Source organism: Sminthopsis crassicaudata, chromosome 3 (assembly GCF_048593235.1).
Source record: "Sminthopsis crassicaudata isolate SCR6 chromosome 3, ASM4859323v1, whole genome shotgun sequence".
In the NCBI taxonomy this organism is placed as follows: Eukaryota; Metazoa; Chordata; class Mammalia; order Dasyuromorphia; family Dasyuridae; genus Sminthopsis; species Sminthopsis crassicaudata.
Window position 1 is genome coordinate 417,081,218 of NC_133619.1, and position 21,694 is coordinate 417,102,911.

General features: G+C 36.2%; 1 protein-coding gene across 13 annotated transcripts in view; it reads right to left on the reverse strand.

Moving 5' to 3' along the window:
* Positions 1-1,096: 1,096 nt before the first annotated feature.
* AKAP19 (A-kinase anchoring protein 19) overlaps positions 1,097-21,694 on the reverse strand; it is a 50,351-nt gene continuing 29,753 nt past the window's right edge. For 5 of the 13 annotated variants that reach the window (XM_074302860.1, XM_074302859.1, XM_074302861.1 and 2 more), the window contains 3 exons: positions 15,730-15,799; positions 10,918-10,979; positions 1,097-6,722 (listed from right to left, as the gene is read on the reverse strand). In XM_074302860.1, the coding sequence (XP_074158961.1) occupies positions 6,292-6,564 (273 nt within the window). In that variant the 5' untranslated portion in view covers positions 6,565-6,722; positions 10,918-10,979; positions 15,730-15,799 and the 3' untranslated portion in view covers positions 1,097-6,291. The remainder of the gene's footprint in view (positions 6,723-10,917; positions 10,980-15,729; positions 15,800-21,694) is intronic. The other 8 variants (XM_074302865.1, XM_074302864.1, XM_074302866.1 and 5 more) reach the window with 5 other exon arrangements.

Consider the following 21,694-nt stretch of genomic DNA (forward strand, 5'->3'; position numbering starts at 1 on the left):
ACATCATAATCTAAGGGGGTGGCCTAGCTTTGGTTTGCCAGACATAAGAAGAAAGTACAATAGTTGACATAACTTTGTATTTTCCCCAAATCTAATTCTCTAAAACAAACTATGGCAAATTTTGTGCTGTCCTTGTAATCCAAAATTGGGGTCTGTCTAATACAAGAGTACTTGAAGACTCTGGGAATTCTGTGGTGAGCGATTTCTCCTATCTCAGGGTCTGAGGTTGAGACTTGGACCCTTTTGGTTGTTCACAGTTTGACATCAAGGCTGACACTGATGGTGTTTCTGGCTGTTCCCAGGAACATGGGCTGATGTCACATGCAGCCTTTGTTCCTCTAGAAGGATCAAATCCAGAAGATGAAGTCAGATGAAAACAAGAGAGCTTTTTGTTCAAAAAGGCCTTGGTGTGACTGGCATTGATGGAAGAGAAACTAAAACTGTAAAAGCCATTTCTGAAGGTGAGAAAGTATATAAAAGAATGAATGGTAAGTCCCACTGCCAGACAGAAAGGCTTAATTCAGAAGAATGCAATCTTATGATCAGAGGTCAGTTCTGCTGGGGAGCCCAGAGAACAGAGCATGGCCTTGAGTCAGGAAAACTTGAATTTAAATCTGGTCTCAGACACTTAATTAGCTGTATGATCTTGGGCAGGTCACTTAACTTTTGTTTACCTCAATTTCCTCATCTGTAAAATGGAGATCATAACAGCACCTACTCTCCTAGGATTTATATTAGGACCAAATGAGATAATCTATGATATATATATATATATATATATATATATATATATATATATATATATATATATATATATATATATATATATATATATATATATATAAATGTTAGCTTTTTCCTTCATTTTTTCAGCAGGTACACTATTCCCCTTCATAGTAAATTTCAAATTTCAAGAAAGTATCAGGGATGAGATTCAGAGAATGATGGAAAAAGAAGGGACTGTAGGGATCATCTGTTCCAGAGCTTCTTACACTTTTTCCCATTATGACCTCTTTTTGCCCAATAAATTTTTACTCTACTCAACAGATATACAAATCAAACATTTACTATTATTAAAAAATAATTTCGTGACCTACAGTTTAAGAAGCTTTGATTTACTCTGGCTCCTTTTATTTTAGTTTGTAGTTGACAGCATTTTTTCTCCAAAAATCTCATAGCAGTGCTGAGGAAAATAGGCTCAAATACCACAATAATGAATACATTTATTTGCATATGTTTAAATTTTACTTAGAGGTCCTTATAGTGGTCTTTCAGATGATCTTAGAAATTATTTTCAGAACAGCTAAGCTGATTTATACTCACTTTTTTTTGTGTGTGTGTGTGTAGAGATGGGGTCATTTCTGCATTCCTGAAAAAGATGTGAAGTCCTCTTATGTTAAGAACACATGCCAAGCACACGACTAAGTTGATTGCTTATTTTAATTGAATAAAAACTTGCAACTAATTAATGGCAACTGAATTTTATTGTACAGTTTCAAAGAAAATGTTTTCACAAAAATATTTGTAAAAATATACTATCATATGTATGCTTCAGTCAAGGAGACATGAAGGAACTCACCAATGAAACACTAGTTTAACAACTCAAAAAGCAGTCAATGCTTGTGAGCCAAGTCAGGCCTTAGTAAATACAGATCCTATTCAGGCACATGATTATAGCCTAGGACAATGGCATTGCTTCTGTTTAATTAAGAGAAAGAAGTTGTATAGGAGGTGATTTGGGGGGGAGGTACTGAATCTCATTTATAAAGTGTCGCTGGCATTTCTAATGACAATAAAAAAAATTTGTTTCATATCTAATCGCCATAGAATGATAGACAGTATCATGTGATATCATGCTACTTCATTTATTCTTCATGCTACTTTTAAAATAACAGTAATTCCATTTTATGACTAATTATTCTTATAGTATTCCTTTGGGGAAGATATAATATCCTTTCACTTTTCCTCCCCTCCAAAATTGTGCTTTTGATACTAATAAACCAGGGGCAGTTTTTAAAAAGATGCTAAGGCAGTTGGCAATCAAGGACCTTGTAAGTGATCTGAAAGGTAGGAAAATAAGTGTGTTGAATTTGGACACATAGTTGGTTGGATAAGTGAGGAATTATCATATTTCCCTGGGCATTGTACTGTTTTTAGGACTGTCACTCAGTTATTTTTATCAATCTGTTATGCCTCTACCTTCCTTTGACATACACCATGCCTAGATTTTTCTGAGTGAATGAGTTCATTCTAAATCAAATATACATAAAATAGAATTTTTTAAGTGACAAAAGCTTGGGAGATGGAAGAAAAGAAATGCTATTCTATACTCTAAATGTATTGTCCATCTTCTTCCTCCTTTTCCACCTCCTCCTCCCCTCTCCTGCCCCATCCCATCCCTTCCAATTTTATCCCAAGCCTGAATTAAGTATCTTCCTTTTTAAAAAGCCAATAACTCATATGGCCTCCTTCTCTTGTATATCTGTTTCCTTCTCAAAGGAAATCTGAATCTGACTTCTTGGATGCTTTGCTGTTGTTGTATTTCGTATTTCTGGCTGATCTCATAGGATCTAGGAGTGGAAGGAGCCTTAGAAGAAAATTTAATCTGAAATATTTCTTTCACAGATGAAGAAACAACAGTCTAGAGAGATGAAGACTATTGCCTGAAGTCACATGGGAGGGAGCCAGGATTAACATATGAGCCTGGGAGAATCAATGAAGGACAGGGGTCCAACATGAAAGTATGACAAAAACCAAACAGAGTGAGAAGACTACTGTAGAGATAATTGATCCATCTTATAACTAATCCATATGATCCATGTTATATACCATGGGAGATGGCCTAGAGAAGCTTCTATGAAAGAGTATCCTTAATAACCTAAGAGCCAGAGAATCTGAGGTGCATAAATGAGGTTGTACTATCTGTTATTTAGTTCTGTGCATACATGCACACACATGCTGACCAACAGCAGCTGACCAACAGGATGTATGTGAGTTTATATATATGTTGCACATATTTATATAAGTAATAACTCAGCAACAGACAATAAAACTTATTTAGGCACCTCAGATTCCTTTGGCTCTTAAGTTTCCCAAAGCTACTTTGTAAAAAAAAAAAGTTTCTCTAACCCCTCTCCCATGAAATGTAACATTTGATTAACACTGGAGAGGCAACATGGTCAAATGCAGAGAGCCATATTTAGTCAAAACACCTAGATATGAATCCTGGCTCTCTTCCTTTTCACTTGTGTGTTCTTGGGCAAATTATTTCATCTCCCTGGGTTTTAATTTCTTCATGTATAAAAATGAAAGGGAGTCTAGAATAAACTCTAAGATCTTACAGCCTGTGGAACTACTTGGATCAGTTCATGCCTACAGTGTTGTATTGTGCAAAACATCTGGGAAGATCTCTCACGTTGTGCTGAAGATGCATATGGTTCAGAACTAAGGATAGGGATTGGATTTTTAAATAACTTTTGTCTTGGAAAGGCCTCCCTGATTGATGTTCATTTATTTATTATCCCACTAGGGAACTGAAACAAATGTGACAATTTTGGAACTATGAGATCACATAGATGGACCAAAGTCCAGATAGATAGATATATTGTAGGGAGAGGTTATACTATGGAAATGAGGTGAGAAAAGCCATTAAATAACCTTGTCTAGTTGCCACAACCCTCACTAACACACTCTCTCTCCTCTCTCTCTCTCTCTCTCTCTCTCTCTCTCTCTCTCTATATATATATATATATATATATATGTGTATATATATATACACACACACACATACATGTATGCATATGTAGGGGGATACATATATATGTATATATCCACACATACGTCTATGTGTATATTTTGAATATATTTTTAACTTTTGCTCATTTGCTCATTTCTCCAGATTTTGTCAATTCCTTGACATTCTTAAACTTTCCAGGGCATTATGGAAAAAATGAAATGGTGATATACAAAAACTAAATGTGTTTTGTATTTCAGATATAACATGTTAATTAAAAGCAGCTATTCTGAGGCTTTGGTGCTAACTTTAAACATGTGTAAACTTTTAAAAAACTTTTTCACCAGCAATTTACCACTCTTGGAAATATTGTTATCAGCTGAAGCTGACACACATTCCATTTAGCATCAGATCCACAAAACTCAGTCCCTTCCATGAACAGGAATCATCTACATTTCCCTTGGTTGCAGTTGTACTAGTAGGGAAAATGGAATGTTAAGAATCATGCACTCTTAAAAAAGGGCCTAAGTGGTGTATTTTTTTTTTTTTATTGATCACGGGTCCAAAATGCAACTGGACTTAATGTGCAAGATAACATCAATAATAAAGATGACTAAGCACTCATGTTTAAAGAAATCTACTTCGTAGGATTCTCTTGTGTTTCAAGGTAATATTTTAAAATGAGTAGAGGTATCTTTTTTTTTTTTTTCCTGGCTGCTTTGCCATGTAGGATACACATAATCTTGATTTACATGCTATATCCTCATCTTTTCCTTCTCTTTAAACTTAGATATGGGAAATGGAAGTGGCAGGAACATTAACAGGAAGTCTGCAATGGCTCATATTTTGGTACTAGATTGCAGCAAAGCATGGCCCTTATCTATTCCTTTATGGTTAGTCCTATAATTAATACTCGGTTTTTATTACAATGCTTTCAACAAATGATCTGGAAAATGTGTGCTTAATAAAGAGACCATCCATGCCCTCCCCCATCCCCATTAAACCGGACAGGGAATAAACTTGCTAAAAAGCTAGTACTTGGAACACTGGAGTTGGCTCATGACCATACAAATAAATGATTCATTTGGAAGTTTTCTTGTTAAGATTTTGGTAGCTGCTTCCTTGGAAAAGTCTTCAAGTGTTTTGCCATAAGATGCTCACTCATCAGCATTTTAGTTTTCCAAAACAGGTCTGTGAAAGTGACAGAAGGAAATAGTTGCAAGGCACCCAACATATCACATCAGCTTAGGCAAATAGTACTATAGCTTATGTCCATAAGTCCCTCACAATCAATTCTTTTGTATAAATAGGGAAACATGTTCATTTATGCTGATAGGTATAACACAATATATCCCACAAGATAAATTCATACCTTCACTAAAACAAGTACTAGGCCCACTTGGCACATGGCCAGGCTAGCTTGGTAGGTAAGGTTAGTAAGGAGGAAACAGAACTTAATGGGTTTTTAAGTTTGTTTTTTAAAGATTTAAGCTCTTGAGGCTTACCATCTCATTTATTACACTAGCCAACCACAATCCTTTTGGGAACTCCTTTGATTTTTAGACTCGATAGAATCTTTTAGAACAGCAATTAGACAAGATTCTACAGGGAAGGTGAAAGAAGTCTTGCCTCTTCCAGCCCTCTGAAATCAAGCTATGAAAACTCAATGCAAATTCAGCATCAAGACTGATGTTCTCCACCTGGGGGTGCTATAATCACTTGCTCATTCAGTTTTATCATTTCCTGTCATCTTAAGATCTGGTGTTTTCCATCATTTTAACATTTGAAATAAATGATTTATGCATAGAGTGTTCAAGGAATTTGTTCATGTATATGGTTTGTGTGTGCATCCTAAGGAACATGGTAGTTTAACTCTTGCCACTCAAAAGTTCATTGATAAGTGCTTTTCTTTAATGCATTTGAGAAGTTTTGTTAAGGGAAATCCTTAAGGGCCTCTTCAAAAATGAACTTTTTCATGATAAAAAGCACATAGATTCTTTTTAGCTATCTATTTTTGGAGCACACAAAGGCTACCCATGAATGGGAAAAAGGACCCAAAATGTGGTGTTATAGGAACATTCCCTTTCATATTAATGATCTTTGCTTGGAGAACAGTTAGGCATTATGAAATAGTGGAGCTAAAAGCATTTTTTTAAATGGCCATGAACACTGGTGTTTTTCATTCTTTGGTGATCCACAGGGAGTGACAAGATTGTCTCGGGATTGTAGGAGAGCAGCCCGTTAAATGTGTCAGGGCTGCAGGATGCCATTTGGCCATTTAAACTCCACCTGACTACAATCCAAGGCAAACAAGGCTGAAAACAAACATTCTTGACCTAGTGCTGATCATAATAGATGTTCCATTTTTAAAGTACCCTGCTCTCCTCTCCCATCAAAGCAACTGTGGTACCAACATAAAAAAACATTTTACATGGAGCTGGAGTTCTATGTACTTAATCACCCCAATTTTTGCTTTCTTCTGTTTGTGAACTAGCACCAGTGCACACAGTTTAAACCTAGTTTCACAGAGTCATCGTTCTTGAGTGAGTCAGGGAGACTCAGGGCACCATCTCACTCTCAATGTATGGGATGTCCCCATACCTGCTGTCATTGGCCGCCCACTGCTTCACCGCTTCATCCATGATTTCCTGGGACAGACGATGGGCGTACTCCAACACCACCAACCTGGTGGAAGAATCCTTCACAACATCTGATCTGACAGAAACCATTGAAGACTTTTCGGTTGGAAATCTCTCCTCACTGTCCGGTCTCTTCTCGGTTGAGATCGTGTTTGGAAAAGGGAAAGTTTGCTTTGACTTTATGCAGCCCATAGCCTCAGGAATCAGAAAAGGAAGGAAGATGTCCACAGCTACTTTAGCAGCATCTTTGCAATATCTCTGATAGCTAATGTGATTGCTTAACCAGCGTTTTTCCTTCTAGGACCAAGAATCGATAACTTCTTTCTCCACTCTTCTCATTTATAGTTTATCTGTCAAAAGAACAAGGGTTCAATTTGAGGTTACAGATATGTTTGAAGACTGAACATTGTCTGATGCTCTAACACCTATATTACTTTTATGATGAAGAGGTGATACAAGACACAGAAATGACGTTTTACAGGTAGAAGTAAAATAGAATTATTCACTCTGTAAAAGTTGGAATTAAATTTTTTAAATTATCTGTCAATGGTAAAGATATTAAGCTTTGATTATAGGCTAATTATTGTTATTTTTTCCTTTTTTTCATTAAGCAAAACTGCAAAATTTTTAGCTGGTGAGTAGATGCTGATACTATTGAGGGGAAAAAGGAAGAATTTTCTTAATATATAGACACAAAAATCTAAGCATTTCATTGTTGACTACTAGTATTGGACTTGAAAGAGGTTTTACTGGCCACTTGATCTAATTCAAGCCCAAAGAATTCCTAAATCTTAGGAAGTTTTTCCCTATACTAAGCCTAAATTTGCACTTCTGCTCTTTGCTCCTAATTCTGTCCTTTGAGATCTGTCCCTTCTTCCTTCCAAGTTTAAATCTCTCTTCCTGGAGAATGGCCCTTCAATATTTGAAGAATTGTCACGTCTTCCCTTTCCCAATTACTCCCTCAATTTAAGCTTTCTTTTTAGGTTATATATCTTCTATTCCTTCAATGAATCCTCATATAGTTAGGTCATAAAATCTTCATTTGCCTTTTTTATGTGCCCAGAGCCTGGCCCAGAAGAGGTACTTAATAAAGGCTGGTTTGATTGCCACAGCATGAACTCAAAGCTCTTTACCATACTTGGGTGTTCTCTAGCTCATTGATGTCTTTAACAAATGTGCTGCCCAAGAACCAAACATTCTCAGTGTGGTCTGACCAGGGCAGAGTAAGGAGTCTTCAGTGATGACCCATTCCTCCCTCAGGATTATTCTTCTCTCCCTTTCAACTCAGATACTGACCAGTAAATTAATTTCTCTCATTTAACAATGTTTTCAACTTCTCAATATTCTCCTGAATAGATAAATATTGGGCAAAGATTCAAGGAAAAGAAACTTAAGGATAATCTATTGCAATACAAATCATGACTCTGAATCCATCTGATAGCTCAAAAAATATATGTTGGGAAAAACTCAGCTGGCTTCCCAGTTCCATCTATCCCTTCTCTCCCCTCAAACTATAAAGGTAGAAGCTGACTAAGAATCTATGACAATATACAGGTTTGTATATATCTGTCTCATGACTGAGTCCTAGCCGGGTCCCACTTCATGTAATGCTCTAAATACAGACTTTTCAAGTGAACCGCAGGAATTGCTAAATTCTCCTTATCATTTTATTAAACATTTAACTGTATTCAATTATAATAAATTATTTCCTTTGGGTTTATTTCCTACATGAGGATTCTGAAAGAAAGATAAATTTTTTCACAGATTTAAAATGAAGTCATTTTTAAAACCCATTTAAAAAGTCACTTATCTTCCAATATTATCAAAAGGGATATATTAAAAGCTGTCATCCTGACAGCTGTTGAAGCTATTGAAGGAATGTGAAATTTTTAGCTTGAAAAAGGAAAAAAAAATACTTGGCATGTATATGAAAGAGTAATAATCCAAAATGGAGGCCAACTGCATGACCCCAAAGGGTGGGTGGGATCAACCAAATTGAAGATGAGTGACATCTCATAATAGGCAATTGTGTGCTTGTTTCCAAGATCCCTTCCAGTTCTATGATCAGCAAATCTTACCTCCTTAAAAAAAGGTCAATATGAAGGAAAAATTTCAGTTGAAAAAAAATGAATGGGCAGTTAACTAATTATTTACCTGCACTGGAAGATAGGACTAAATCTATCTTTAAGGTCCCTTCCAATTAGATGTATGCTGGAGCCAGTTCATACACACTCAAGAGAGCTGAATGTTAAATTTTTAGTATAAGAACTTATATCTCAAAATTGGCAAACTCTTGAAATTGGAGTTTGATTTAATTTGTTGGTTGTCTAAATTTTTAAAAGTCCAATAGTAGTCATATATTAATAAATCAAGCTAATCTTAGGAGTCTGTTTTGTATCCTTTTTTTTTTTTTTTTTTTTTTTGGAGAACCAATTATTAAAGATCTACCACTTCTTTCAATATTGTGAAATTATTTTATGGGATCTGTGCCAGAACTTGGAGGAAGAAATCCAAGTTAGAGAACAAAGTATCATTCTGACTCACTTAACATTATCAAATAAAAGAGTAAATAATGTCCTTTCCATATGGTTTGTTAGCTAAACAGGTGGCTCTCTTCCACAGGGAATTCAAGATCTTTTCCTGAAAGGAAATGATTGGCAGTTACAAGGAAGCTGATTTTAGCTCAACCTAGCTAAAAAACCTTCCAATCACCAAAGTTATCCAAAAAATGGATCACTGGACAAGGCACATACAGGAGAGAATTAATTATATCAAAGGAGGGTTGGTAACAGGATGCTTATAGCCTGGACAAACAGAGACTTGGGGGGAATTGAGACCTTAGAAGATCACATAACCTCACCCAACCACTCTATATTTTACAGCATGCTTCAGATACTCCAAAGGCTGTCAGTTGGAAAGAAGGATTAGACTTATTTTGTGTAGCTTTTCTTGAATGTGTGAAGATCAATGACAGATGAAAAATCATAGCCACTATATCTGGGTGACTAGAGGGAGGCCACTGGAAGAAAGCTGACTAAGTTCTAGGGTAATGTTTTGTAATCTTACAAGGCAAAAGTAGACACGTAAGAGCTTTCAACTCTATAAAGAGAATTTTTTTGGCTTTTACAAATTGCTTGGCTGAATATTCCTACCAGCAAGAACTACACAAAGCTTTTTTGTTTCTGTTTTTCTTTAAACTTTCAAGCTTTCATCTAGAGCCATATTAAAAATATGAACCAATAAGTCACCAAAGAGAAGATAAAACTATTACAACTATTTGCATAATAATGTTTTAAACTACTTGTAATTTGAGGTTAGAAGTATGTTATAGGATCACTTTATTAATCAGGTAAATTTTAAAAGAGCATAAAGGATATAATAAGGACATGCAATCCAACAGAAATCTGGAGCCCAGTGTTGTAGATGGTGAAGTAGTTTTATCTGTCTAATTCTAAAGGGCAGGCTGAGGGCCAATGGATGGAGTTGACAGTGAAGCCTGATACAAAACACAGGCACACAGGAATTGGGAGAGTAAGGGATACCAGGCTACAATTTCATGGAGCATCTTGAGAATTAAAATAGAATTCCTGCTCTGAGGTATTAAAGTCCCAAATGACCAATGTGATGTCATTGTTTAAAAGGCATACATGAAATTAATGGATGCCATCTTAGCAGAAGCGACGTATAATTACTTTCTATACTGACTAACGTGCTATCTCTTTTCCTTGTTACCAACATAGTACCTAAAGGAGTCACTAAAAAAAACCCAACCAAACAAAAAAACCAAGTTTTTTGTTTCTCTTTTTAATTTACCAATAATGTGGAAGAATTCTTAAAACTAAAGCATGAACATCATGGATCTTAATTATTTCAATTACCACATAGTGAAGACCTTTTATGATTATGTCATGCTCATCTTGCATACTGCAGCTCATTACTGAGCTCCTTTCAGTTTAAAAGTCCTGTTTTTTATATAGTTTGAATTCTCTACTTGTCAACTTTTAGGGAAACCATATTAAGGTTTCTTATTTCATATTATTTTATATTCCTACTCTCATTCTTCTATCTGCTTGTGGATTCAGGTCTCTAAAAGGACCACTGTCTGATGGCAAAGCCACTCCTTTCCTAAATGGTCAGAGGTCTCTTCCCCCCCCCCCAATACATTGCTGTGCTGGTCAGCAGTCCTTGGGACACTGAGCTCCATATGCTTCACTGAGCATACCTTTGGTATTACATAAATGCCAAGTACCATTGAGAGTATCCTTTGAAAATTTTATACATAGATTCTATCACAACTTCTTTTTTAATAAGTAAACAAATGTCTGTAGGTCACATTTCCCCTGACGAGTCCTTAGCCAAACCTTACTCCAAATGGGAATCCACATCCATAGGGATGGCTTTGAGGCTGTGTATACAGGTGGCACCAAATATGCAGATTAAAACTTTAGTAATCCAAGTCCTCCTTCAGAGTTATTTCTATGACCTGAGATCTGAACCACAAAACAATACACGGGGCCACAACAAAGCAGTACAGATGCTACATACCCACAGAATGAGCCTCCTTCTTCACCTTCCGTGGGACTCTGATATTACTGTTTACAGACCACCTGCAACAAACAGAAGGAAATTCAAAGAAACAAAAAGAGGGGTGGGAAAAGTGTCTCCACATGCCTGGTATTTCTCATGTCAACAGAGAAAGCCAATCCAAGCATTCTTAGTATACTTGTAAGCACAAGCTATAAATAAATGTTCTAGTTTCAGTTTGTGGGCCCTTCCCCTTGATCAGCTGTGAATCTCATGTTTGTCAATGGAAGGGAAGGCTCTGTATCTAGGCCCCTAGATTGTAGGGGCAGTGTTGGATGCTTCCCCAAATGCTTACTACTCCCCACCGAAAAAAATCCAGGCCCTAGATTCATCACATTTGTATGCTCTTGTCACATCCCTGTTTTGTAGTAGCTTGGGCAGAGGTATTAACAATAGCAAAAAACCAGATCTGACTAGTAATTGCCTAATAATCCAGTTGAAAACGATTATTGCCATGCCACAAGTTATCAAAGCAGTTCTGAGACAAGGGGGTTACAATAGAACTGAAAAACATTTTGATTGAGAAGCTGCTCAAAAATTTTAAGTGAAAGCAGGTAGTTCAAATCTTGCCTCAATCAAAAGTGACCCTGGCAAGTCACATCACTCTGTCTCCATTCCTCACTTGGAAAATGTATCTAAGAACAGCATACACCTCTCCCAGGGTTGTTGTGAAGACCAAATGAGACAGGTTAGTACTCTATAAACCTTTAAAAAGTATTTAAATGCTATTATTGTTGCTATTTTTATTACAGAGATTAATAGTCTCTAAGTACAGACTTCTTTGGATTTTCATAATTAATGAGAAATTTAAAATTCTTAAAACGTCGTTAAGAATCTAATTTTTAATTTTAAATATGTCACTGAACACTAGCTGTATTTCATAATCATTAGTCCGTTGACAAGTCCTCAACAAGAGGCTGGTTTATTATACATGAAGGGGTTTGTTGTTGGTGTTATTTTTTATAGTATTTCATACTGCAGGAGGATGACTCCAAGGGATGTATTAACCATTAATCTAAGTCAATAAGCCAACAGGTTATTTGGTTGCTTCCTAGGATAGTATGTGCCAAATACATGAGATGTTTCAGTTTCCAGTGGACATTTTGTATTCATCTTGTTAAAATAGGACAAATTGGTTGATTGCATCATATTTCAATTTCTGATACACTAAATTCTGAGTTCATTTCCTATGGCCGTTTAGTTTACTTGACAAAAGAGAATAAAGGTGGCATGTATGTATTAATAAACAACAACAAAAAATAGAAATCTACTTTTTCTCACCTTCATATAACTTTAGGACTATTCTTCAGACTCTTTGATTCTCTCTTTAAAGAACTAAAAGTTAAAAGATCCCTTTACCACTAAAAGTTAACATTTAAAGAGAACAAGTAATATAATGAAAATCATGCTGCATTTGAGTTATGATAAACTGCAAAATGATGTTATCCTACTTCTTAGTTCACATGCCTACAAAGGACTCATACTTTGTTTTTCTTGAGATCAAGTGTCCTTTGCACTTGCCAAAATACTAAAAGTGGCTCCCTCTCAGCGTGTGAAGTGGAATGGTAAAAGAATTCTTTTTTTCAAAGATTTTTAAGGTGTTCTATGAAGACACTGAACACTCTTTAACAGTAAGAACATTAAGTACTAAGCCACAAACAGCATGTTAAGTTGTAAGAGAGGGAGCACAACTAATCTGCCTTCATCAGGTCCTTAGAGGAAGCAATAAACCCCTTCTGGAGATGTGACCCTGCTAAACTTCCTTAGGCTTACAGCTAGGTTTGAGGGGAAAGCTGGCCTCAGAACCCAAAGCAAAAGTACTTGGATGTAAACTGGGCCTAAGCCATGCCATACTCCAATAAGAAAAGGGAATTCTAGACATGTTTTAGAAGTAACTAGTTCTCTGGAAAGCACATAGACTAATGAAAGTTCTTATTAAAATATATTTTGCAGACTGGTACCTATCTCTTAACCTTCATCCTTTACCCCACAGTCTGAAAAATAAAGCAGGTCTGCAAAGCTAGACTGAACAGTAAGTGCACAGAATGGCTATGGATGTAAGAGTTGGTCAATAGAATTTTACTGAATTATTGAAAATTCTAAAAAACATACTAGGTCTTCTATTTAGCTAAGACTTTCAAGAAAATGTAGTGGGATCCTGGCCCATGTAGAGACTAACTTCATGGGAAACTCTCACATGTGTGGACTCCCTCAAATAAGAAGAAACTCATGCTTTCTGCAGCTAAGAAAAATTTCTTTAAAATTTCTTAAAAAAAATTTCTTCTCCCCAGCTCCCTGGAAAAAAATGCACACAGCTAAACGTGTAGAAGACATGATAATTATCTAACAGTTACAAAGGTACATAACAGCAGAGATTTATCAGCTTTTCCTTCCAAAACAAAGATGTGTACAATTGCTCACAGTTGGGGTGTAGAGATAATTATTTCCTCAAGTACCCAAGAGAAAGCAGAGGGTTTTTTTTTGTCCAAATCTAAAAAATATTCACGGAAATATCTACTAACAATCAACAAAATCTACTAATATTCACAGAAATATCTGAGTTTAATATCGAGTAGACAAAGGTGTAGACAGTTAATATGTCCAACTACATTAATGGTCCAACTACATTTTTTGAAAAATAAATTTTTATGCTATTTTTTGTTTCCATGTTTTCCTATATCCCTTCTTTTTCCAGAGAGACAATCATATAACAAAGAATTCTACTCCATTTTACAGAGGGAGAAAATAAAAGGCTCAGAGAAGGGAATGTTTTGCACAGGGTATTATAGATAGTAGACAGAAGAGCTGGGATTTAAATCAGGGTACATTCATTCCCAAGTGATTTCATAAATGTTTTAATTCTTATATCACAGTATTTAATCTCTTTCTCCCCTCCTCCAAACTTGCAACCTAAAAACACATGGCATTTGAGTCCCATGTAAGCTTTACCTGATCTATCATGGCACTGCCACATCTTACTCTCTCCTAAATTCACTGGGATTTCTAAGTAGATGGAGCAACAACCAGACATAGCATCCAAATCTCTCCCAATTTCATTTAAAGTTGTGAAGTCAGATGTTTTATTTGGGGTGTTTTTTTTAAACCACTTATAATGCAGACATCCCTGATCCAAGCTGTCTATTCCCTCCCAAGCTGGCTCAGAGACTTAACTACTCATTGATGTATACTATTCTCCCCTCCACCAACAGTTTTCATTTCCTGAGATATAACTTCATTTCTCTAAAAAAGGTGTTGGATTTGGAATCAGAAAATCTAAATTCAAATCCTTTTAAGATATCTGTGTGGCCTTGAAAATGTAACTTAATAACAATAAGAACAACAATAATAATAGCATTTATATAACACCTTGTGTTTTTCAAAGCAGTTTACAAATATCCCATACAACAAAACCTTGAGAGATAAGGGCTATTATTATCACCATTTTACATATGAGAAAACTGAAACAAACAGATTTAATGACGTACTTGCCCAGGATCATACAGCTGGTAAATGTCTAAAGCTAAATCTGAACTCAGGTCTTTGGACTTCAGGGTCCAACATGCTTTACTTCACCACCTAACTGCCTCCAAATTCTCCTCTAGAAAAAGAAGAGGTTGGGCTGAGTGATCTCTATGATCCCTTCCAAGATCTCAATCAGTGATTTAGCTCACCCCCTCTCTTCCTCCTGAAATTCAGCAAATAAAAAGTATCTGCTCTTCTCCAAAAGAACTTGGACTACTGATTTACAACATTTCCTGGGACTATATGTCCCACATAGTGACATTATGTCTTGTTGATTGATGTTCTGGCTAAATGATGATATGGTGTCTGGTAGATGAATGAGCTGGTCTTTGCTCTACATATGAGAAATGCTTTATGAAGGGCTGTGTGTTTAAGGAGCAGACACATAGAAACAGGGTGACAGTGTTAGAGCATGATCATCATTGTTTAATGGGATACAACTGGGCCATTCTTTTAATCAGTAGCTGAGGCTAACAGTCTGGGCATAAATCAGAATTTGGATCAGAACTGGCACAAACCCTACCCCCTACACCATTCATAATGCTGCCTTAAAACTTAAGAGTTCCTAAATACTAGCAATCTAGGGAAATGTGTTCAAAATTTCCTTCTTGGCGATACAGAAAAAAGATTTACTCAGTTCTCTAGTACCAAGGTATGGTTTTATAGGCTTGGCAGTTTACCAGTGCATTATTAATTCAGTTGATCTTCTTAACATTCCCTAGGGGTAGAGAGGTAAGGAACTACTTGTTTCTATTCAGGAAACTGAGGGACAGAAAGATTCTGGAAAGGTATGGAGGTTATCTCTATAATCCTAAAAGATTTGTTGTTGTTGTTGTTCATTGTTTTCTCTTGACATCTCAGATGAATAGATAAATGCTGATTGCTTAAAAGAAAGGAGAAGGTGAAAGAGACTAACAACAACCTTAGGAATAAATCCTTTTTTGCTCTATAACTGGCTAGGCCCACACCATGAAATCAGCATCCCTCATCTCTCCCCACATCGGGATTGCTTATCATGCTCCACATCCTATAAATGAAGACAACTATTCTCTCAGAAATAGCCATAGACAAATATAACCTTCCTATGTTAGAAAGTAATCTATCTTTCTTCAGAACTGGTATTTCAGCTATAAAAATTTCTATCAGCTAAACACAACCAGATTCAACAAAAGCCAAATCAAATATAAAAGGCAATGGTATGTCCCAATCATATCTTTCCATTAATAAAGTAGAGAAATAGAAAATACTTACTATCAGCTGCAATGACTTTGTGGCTTTGGCTTGATTTATAAGAAGGGAAGAAGGGTATTTGTTGAAAGTACTGTCAAAATAAAATATACCATTTATTATTAGGGGAAAATTTGTAAGGGGATTTCTCAACAGTTCTGCAGAAATAAGCCTTTAGTGATGGGGGGGGGCAGCAATAATGAAGCTGAGATTATAGGTCTGGAAAACACCCAAGGAGGGGCTCTTTTGTGTGTGTTCTGGATCTCTGTGGCTGTGATCTAGCAAAGCCTCTAGGCCTCTTCTCAGGATAATATCTTTCAATACATAAAATAAAATGCAAAGAATTGCAAAGGAAACCAATTATACCAAAATACAAATAACAAAATATGTATATATTTTTTAAATTTTCAGACCTCAGGTTAAGATCTCCTTAATGAAATCTTAAAAAGTTCTTCACTGGGTCAGATCAATGATGCAAGTAGTCCAGTGCTTCTGCCTCTAAAATGTCAACAGCATACCCGTCCAATAAGCAATCTTTGCTGGAAAATAACTGGGTACAGTGGATAGAGCCAGGAAGACCTGAGGTTCAAATGTAGAGTCGGACACTTATTGTGTGATGCTGGGCAAGTCAGTTAAGCCTATTTGTCTCAGTTTCCTCATCTATAAAATGAGCTGCAGATAGAAATGGCAAAATACTCTGGTATCTTTGCCAAGAAAATCCCAAATGGGATCATAAAGTTGAACATGACTGAAAAATAACAAAAACTGTTTTATATCCCAGTGTAATTTCTTTAAGCTATAAGCACTACAAAAGACCATATGCCTCATTACTTTTAAGAATTTCAAATAATCGATACTTAATGCTTACTGGATTGCTGGAATTGATTAATAAAAGCTATCCTCATACCAAATTATAGCCATAATTACTTGTTTCAAAACCAACAAAGTTCCCAAACAATGGCAAACAGTAGGCTTAGTTTCTTGTATAAAACATATTTAATCTTGGATTCCTTGTCCTATCACTTGTCACATTTTAGGCAATCCCAACATTGGGTTAAACCTATTTTTCCTATTCTCCCCTCCTACTATGCTGCTGAATTCCATTGAAGGAAGTCATACTGCCATTTTACTTTAGTCTACAACAGATAAAAAAGTTATTTGAACTCAACTGGGCCCCTCTCCATATATGGCAGTCCTTTCATTCTTCCCTATCAATTATCATGCTTACTCCAGTGGCTCTTCTAAACTTTCTCTTCTCCCCTCACAAGCCCCTTATATCATTCTCATTCCCCAGCCTTTCTCACTAGTAGGGTTTGCCTTCTAAATCAAGACTGCCAGGAACACCTTCTTCTGTCCTACTTCAATCCCAATGCCCCACAATTCTTTACTACTCTAGTTTCTAGAAGTAGCCTGATTAGACCAAACACCCTTTTCATGCCCATGATCCCTATCCCATCCAGGATCAGGGCCACTTGATCTCACTTCTCAGCCTTTTGCAGTCAGGTGTGGATCCCAATCTTCTGTTTAGGAACAGTAATAGGGATCTTAACTGAAAAATCCTCCATGACCATTTCTCTGACTTCACACTGTGTAACCAGCCACTTTGTTGAAAACACCAACAGCTATTTTCCAGGTACTTGTGTTCATTCTTACCCCTTTCCTTTCCTGCCATACTCCCATAACCAATCTGTTGCTAAGTATCTCCGGCAATCTTTCCCTTCTTTCTACTCAAATAGTCACCATCTTTTTTTTTTTTCTTACAATGTTTTGCAAACTTTGTTCTTTTTTATAAAGCTTTTTATTTTCAAAACATATGCATGGATAATTTGACATTGACCTTGCATAGCCTTGTGTTTCAGATTTTCTCCTCCTCCTCACCTCCCTTCCCTAGATGGCAAGCAATCTGATATGTGTTAAACATGTTAAAATATATGTTAAATCCAATGTGTATGAACATATTTATACAATCTTCTTGCTGCACAAAAAAATCAGATCAAAAAAGAAAGTGAATGAGTAAGAAAACAAAATGCAAGCAAACAACAACAAAGAGTAAAAATGTTATGTAGTGATCTACACTCAATTCCCAGAGTCCTCTCTCTGGGTGTAAATTGCTCTCTTCATCACGAGATCAATGGAACTGGCATCAATCATTTTATTGCTGTCAAGAGTCATATTCATATAGAATTGGTCACCTTATAATACTGATGTTGCCATGTATAATGATCTCCTGGTCCTGCTCATTTCACTCAGCATCAGTTCATGTAAGTCTCTCTAGGCCTCTCTAAAATTATCCTCCTGATTGTTTCTTATACAACAATAATATCCCATAACATTTGTATACCATAAATTATTCAGTCATTCTCCAATTGATGGGCATCCACTCAGTTTCCAGTTTCTTGCCACTACAAAAAAGGCTGCCACAAACATTTTTGCACATGTGGGTCCCTTTCCCTTCTTTAAGATCTCTTTGGGCTATAAGCCCAGTAGTAACACTGCTGGGTCAAAGGGCATGCACAGCTTGTTAACTTTTTGAGCATAGTTCCAAATTGCTCTCCAGAATAGCTGGATCCGTTCACAGTTCCACTAACAATGTATCAGTGTTCCAATTTTCCCACATCCCCTCCAACATTCATCCTCTTTTCCTGTTAGTTTAGCCAATCTGAGAGGTATGTAGTAGTATCTCAGAGTTGTCTTAATTTGCATTTCTCTGATCAATAGTGATTTAGAACACCTCACATAATTAGAAATAGTTTTAATTTCTTAATCTGAAAATTGTCTGTTCATATCCTTTGACCATTTATCAATTGGAGAATATAGCCACCATTTTTGTTGAGCCCTTCAGTATCACCTGGATTATTACAGTAATCTCCTTATCAATTTCCCTTTCTCTTTCCTTTTCTAATCTATGCTACACATGCACCTACCAAAATATACTTCCTGGTAACAGCTCTGAACACATCCATCTCCCGCTCAAAAAATTTCATGAATTCTTTAGTGCCTCTATGATAAAAGACTAATGCCTCAGCCTGGTTCCAACTTACCTTTCCAACATTATTTCACATCATTCTCCCCTTCCTCTTCTACCTTCTATGAGAAACCTTTTCCGATTCACCAGTCTTAAATGTACCTTTTCAAATTACCTTGCATTTTCTTATCTTTGTACATGTTAAATCTCAAGAGATATAAGATTAAGCTCTTTAAAAGGGAGAGATGAGAAGCAATGATGACTAACATGTTTGTGTTTTTGTATTACTAGCCCTTAGAGCAATGCCTTGCACACAGTAGATAGTTAATATTTATTCATATAAATTGATTTGGTGCATTTTACTTAACATACTGGCAAATATGTTTCTTTTTCTTTCTCTCTCTCTCTCTCTCTCTCTCTCTCTCTCTCTCTCTCTCTCTCTTTTTTTTTTTTTTTTTTACTGAAACTACTATCTTTTAAAATCAAATTTTACTTAAGGATCTCCAAATATCATAAGTTCAGAAAATTCCCTTTTATCATGGGTAGATAACTGGTAGTATTGATAGAGGCCAGAAAGAAAGAAGGACTCTCAACTCCTCATCTGTAAGACAGAAAATGATGATTTAGAGAATCTCTACAATCCCTTCTAACCCAAACTATATAATCCAAATGAACTACATTTTTCATTTTCTCTTTCTTCATCATAATCTTCAAATAGTTGTCACTTATAGAGGACTTTTAAGTTACAAAGTGTTTTAGATACCTTTATCCACTTGTTCCAACAAGCCTATGGGATATTATATACATTATTATCTCGATTTACAGCTGGAAAAATCATATCTTGGAGAAGATTTAAGTGATAAGGTTCAATTTCCAGAGAACAGGTGCTCTCCCCTCTGGGTCTGACTGCCAAAATGGATAGCCCATTTGTGGAATGGAGTGCTGTGGAATGAATATTAACCACTTTGAGATGTCCATAACATAATTCAAAAGTCTCAGAGTGGGAATTTGGATCCAAGATTCTCTTGATTTCAAGCCCAATAGTTTTCCTACTGTGCTACATCGTTTTTCTCAAGGAGAGTGACCCTCAGACTATAAACAGGTAAAACTACCACTGTTAAGAGTGAATGAGTATATAAAACAGGTGAGACAAATACAGAAGCCGATAACCTAAAAATTTACAATCACTTCACATCTCAGGGATCAGATAAATTATATTATTACAGAAAAAACTTACTGTTGTGATAATCAAACTATGATCAGTAATCTTTTTTTTTTCTTAGTCATGAAGAATGAAAAAGTTGTCAAAACCCTGGAAAAAGGCAAATCCTCCCTATTCAGCTCACCTCCCTATTTTCAAAAAAGAATACAAAAGAATAGATCTTCAGGAAATCACTCTTCCAAAATTCTGATTATTAAACAAATGACTTGTGGGCAATTTGAAAAGAAAGATGTGATCAGCAGCAACCACTATGGGTATATTAAGAACAAACTATTCCTTTTCTTTTTTAAAGCATGTGACTCAGTTGGTAGAACAGGAGAATTTTGTAGACATTAATTTACCTTGATTTCAGCAAGAATTTTACCGTGTTTTGTGGTAAAGGTGAAAATAAGGAGGAGGTAGATTAGACTTGGTAGTAGGTGATGTAGTGAATAGAGTTCTAGGCACAAGTCAGGAAGATTATTCTATCTTAATTCAACGTTGGTCTCAGACATTTATTAGCTGTGTGACCTGGGCAAGTCATTTCATTCTGTTTGCCTCAGTTTCCTCATCTGTAAAAAGGAAATGGTAAACCACTTATAGCCAAGAAAACCCAAAATGGGGGTCAGGAAGTCTTTATCAGACATCATAAGATTTAGACTTGAACATCTATTCAAAGAGTGGCTTAATGGATTTCTGTCGCTCTAGAAGAGAGGCCTGGTTAATAAGTCTTATATTGTTCAACATTTTCATAGATGTTGAAGATAAAGAAATGATCAGATTTGCAGATTGTAAGAATTAGTGATGATAGTTAACAGGCTGAATGAAAGAATTAAGACTTCAGAAGTTGGCAAGTTGGAGATAATCAGTCAAAATTAACAAGACGAAATTTAAGTGAGATAGATATACATTTTAAGTTAAAAATTTTTTTTACAATAGAGAAAAGAACAGCTTAAGAAAATCTTCGAGGGCTGTCCTAGAATAAAAGCTCAGACACAACAGTGAGATGCAACTGCTAAAAAAGCTATGACCATTTGTAGAGTAAATTTAGTTCTAGGCAGCCACTTTTAAGGAGCGACATTGATATAATTGTAATAATTGTTACTTATTTGAAAAAGTCTACTATGGAAAAGGTCTTGACTTTATGTTTCTCCGACTGGATCACTGCACAGGATAGGAAGACTTCAGTTTATTGTATTTTTTCTTTTACAAGTAATTAAATTTTACTAGTAAATTAAGTTCAAAAGAAAAGAGATCGGCTGCCAAGAAGAAGTGAACTGCCCAGCGTGGGAGTGGTCCCAACAAAACCTGAAGGCTGCTCACCTGTCTGTGATGTTAGAGAACGGATTCCTGAATCACATGACTGTTTGGATGTCAGGGAAGATCAGGAAAATAAAACTTTTTTTTAAAATTGTGTTTCGTAGTTTTCTCCTAAATCTTAGGTCTTGGGCTTACTTATCTTCCATTTTCTTTTGATGGAAGCTTGTTGCAGAGCACCTTAAAGTTGATCCAAACGAAAGCCGAAGGAACCAGTGATGTATGTTATACCGCATTATTTGAAGACCCTTTTTTTCCATGCCTGGCAACTACTAAATCCAAACATGCACTATGGCAAACATCCATCCCCTCCATCAGTGCAACAAACGACATATTAAAAGGACTGGTGCATTGAGACCCAAACTTCCACTGTCTGCTGGGCGCACAGGATGCGGCACTTCAAACCAGGGCCACCCCCGAAGCTGACGGATCGGCCTCAGTTTTCCTCCACATTTGCACCGCAATTGATTGATAAATGCCTGACCCACGGACCAGACGCTAACGGC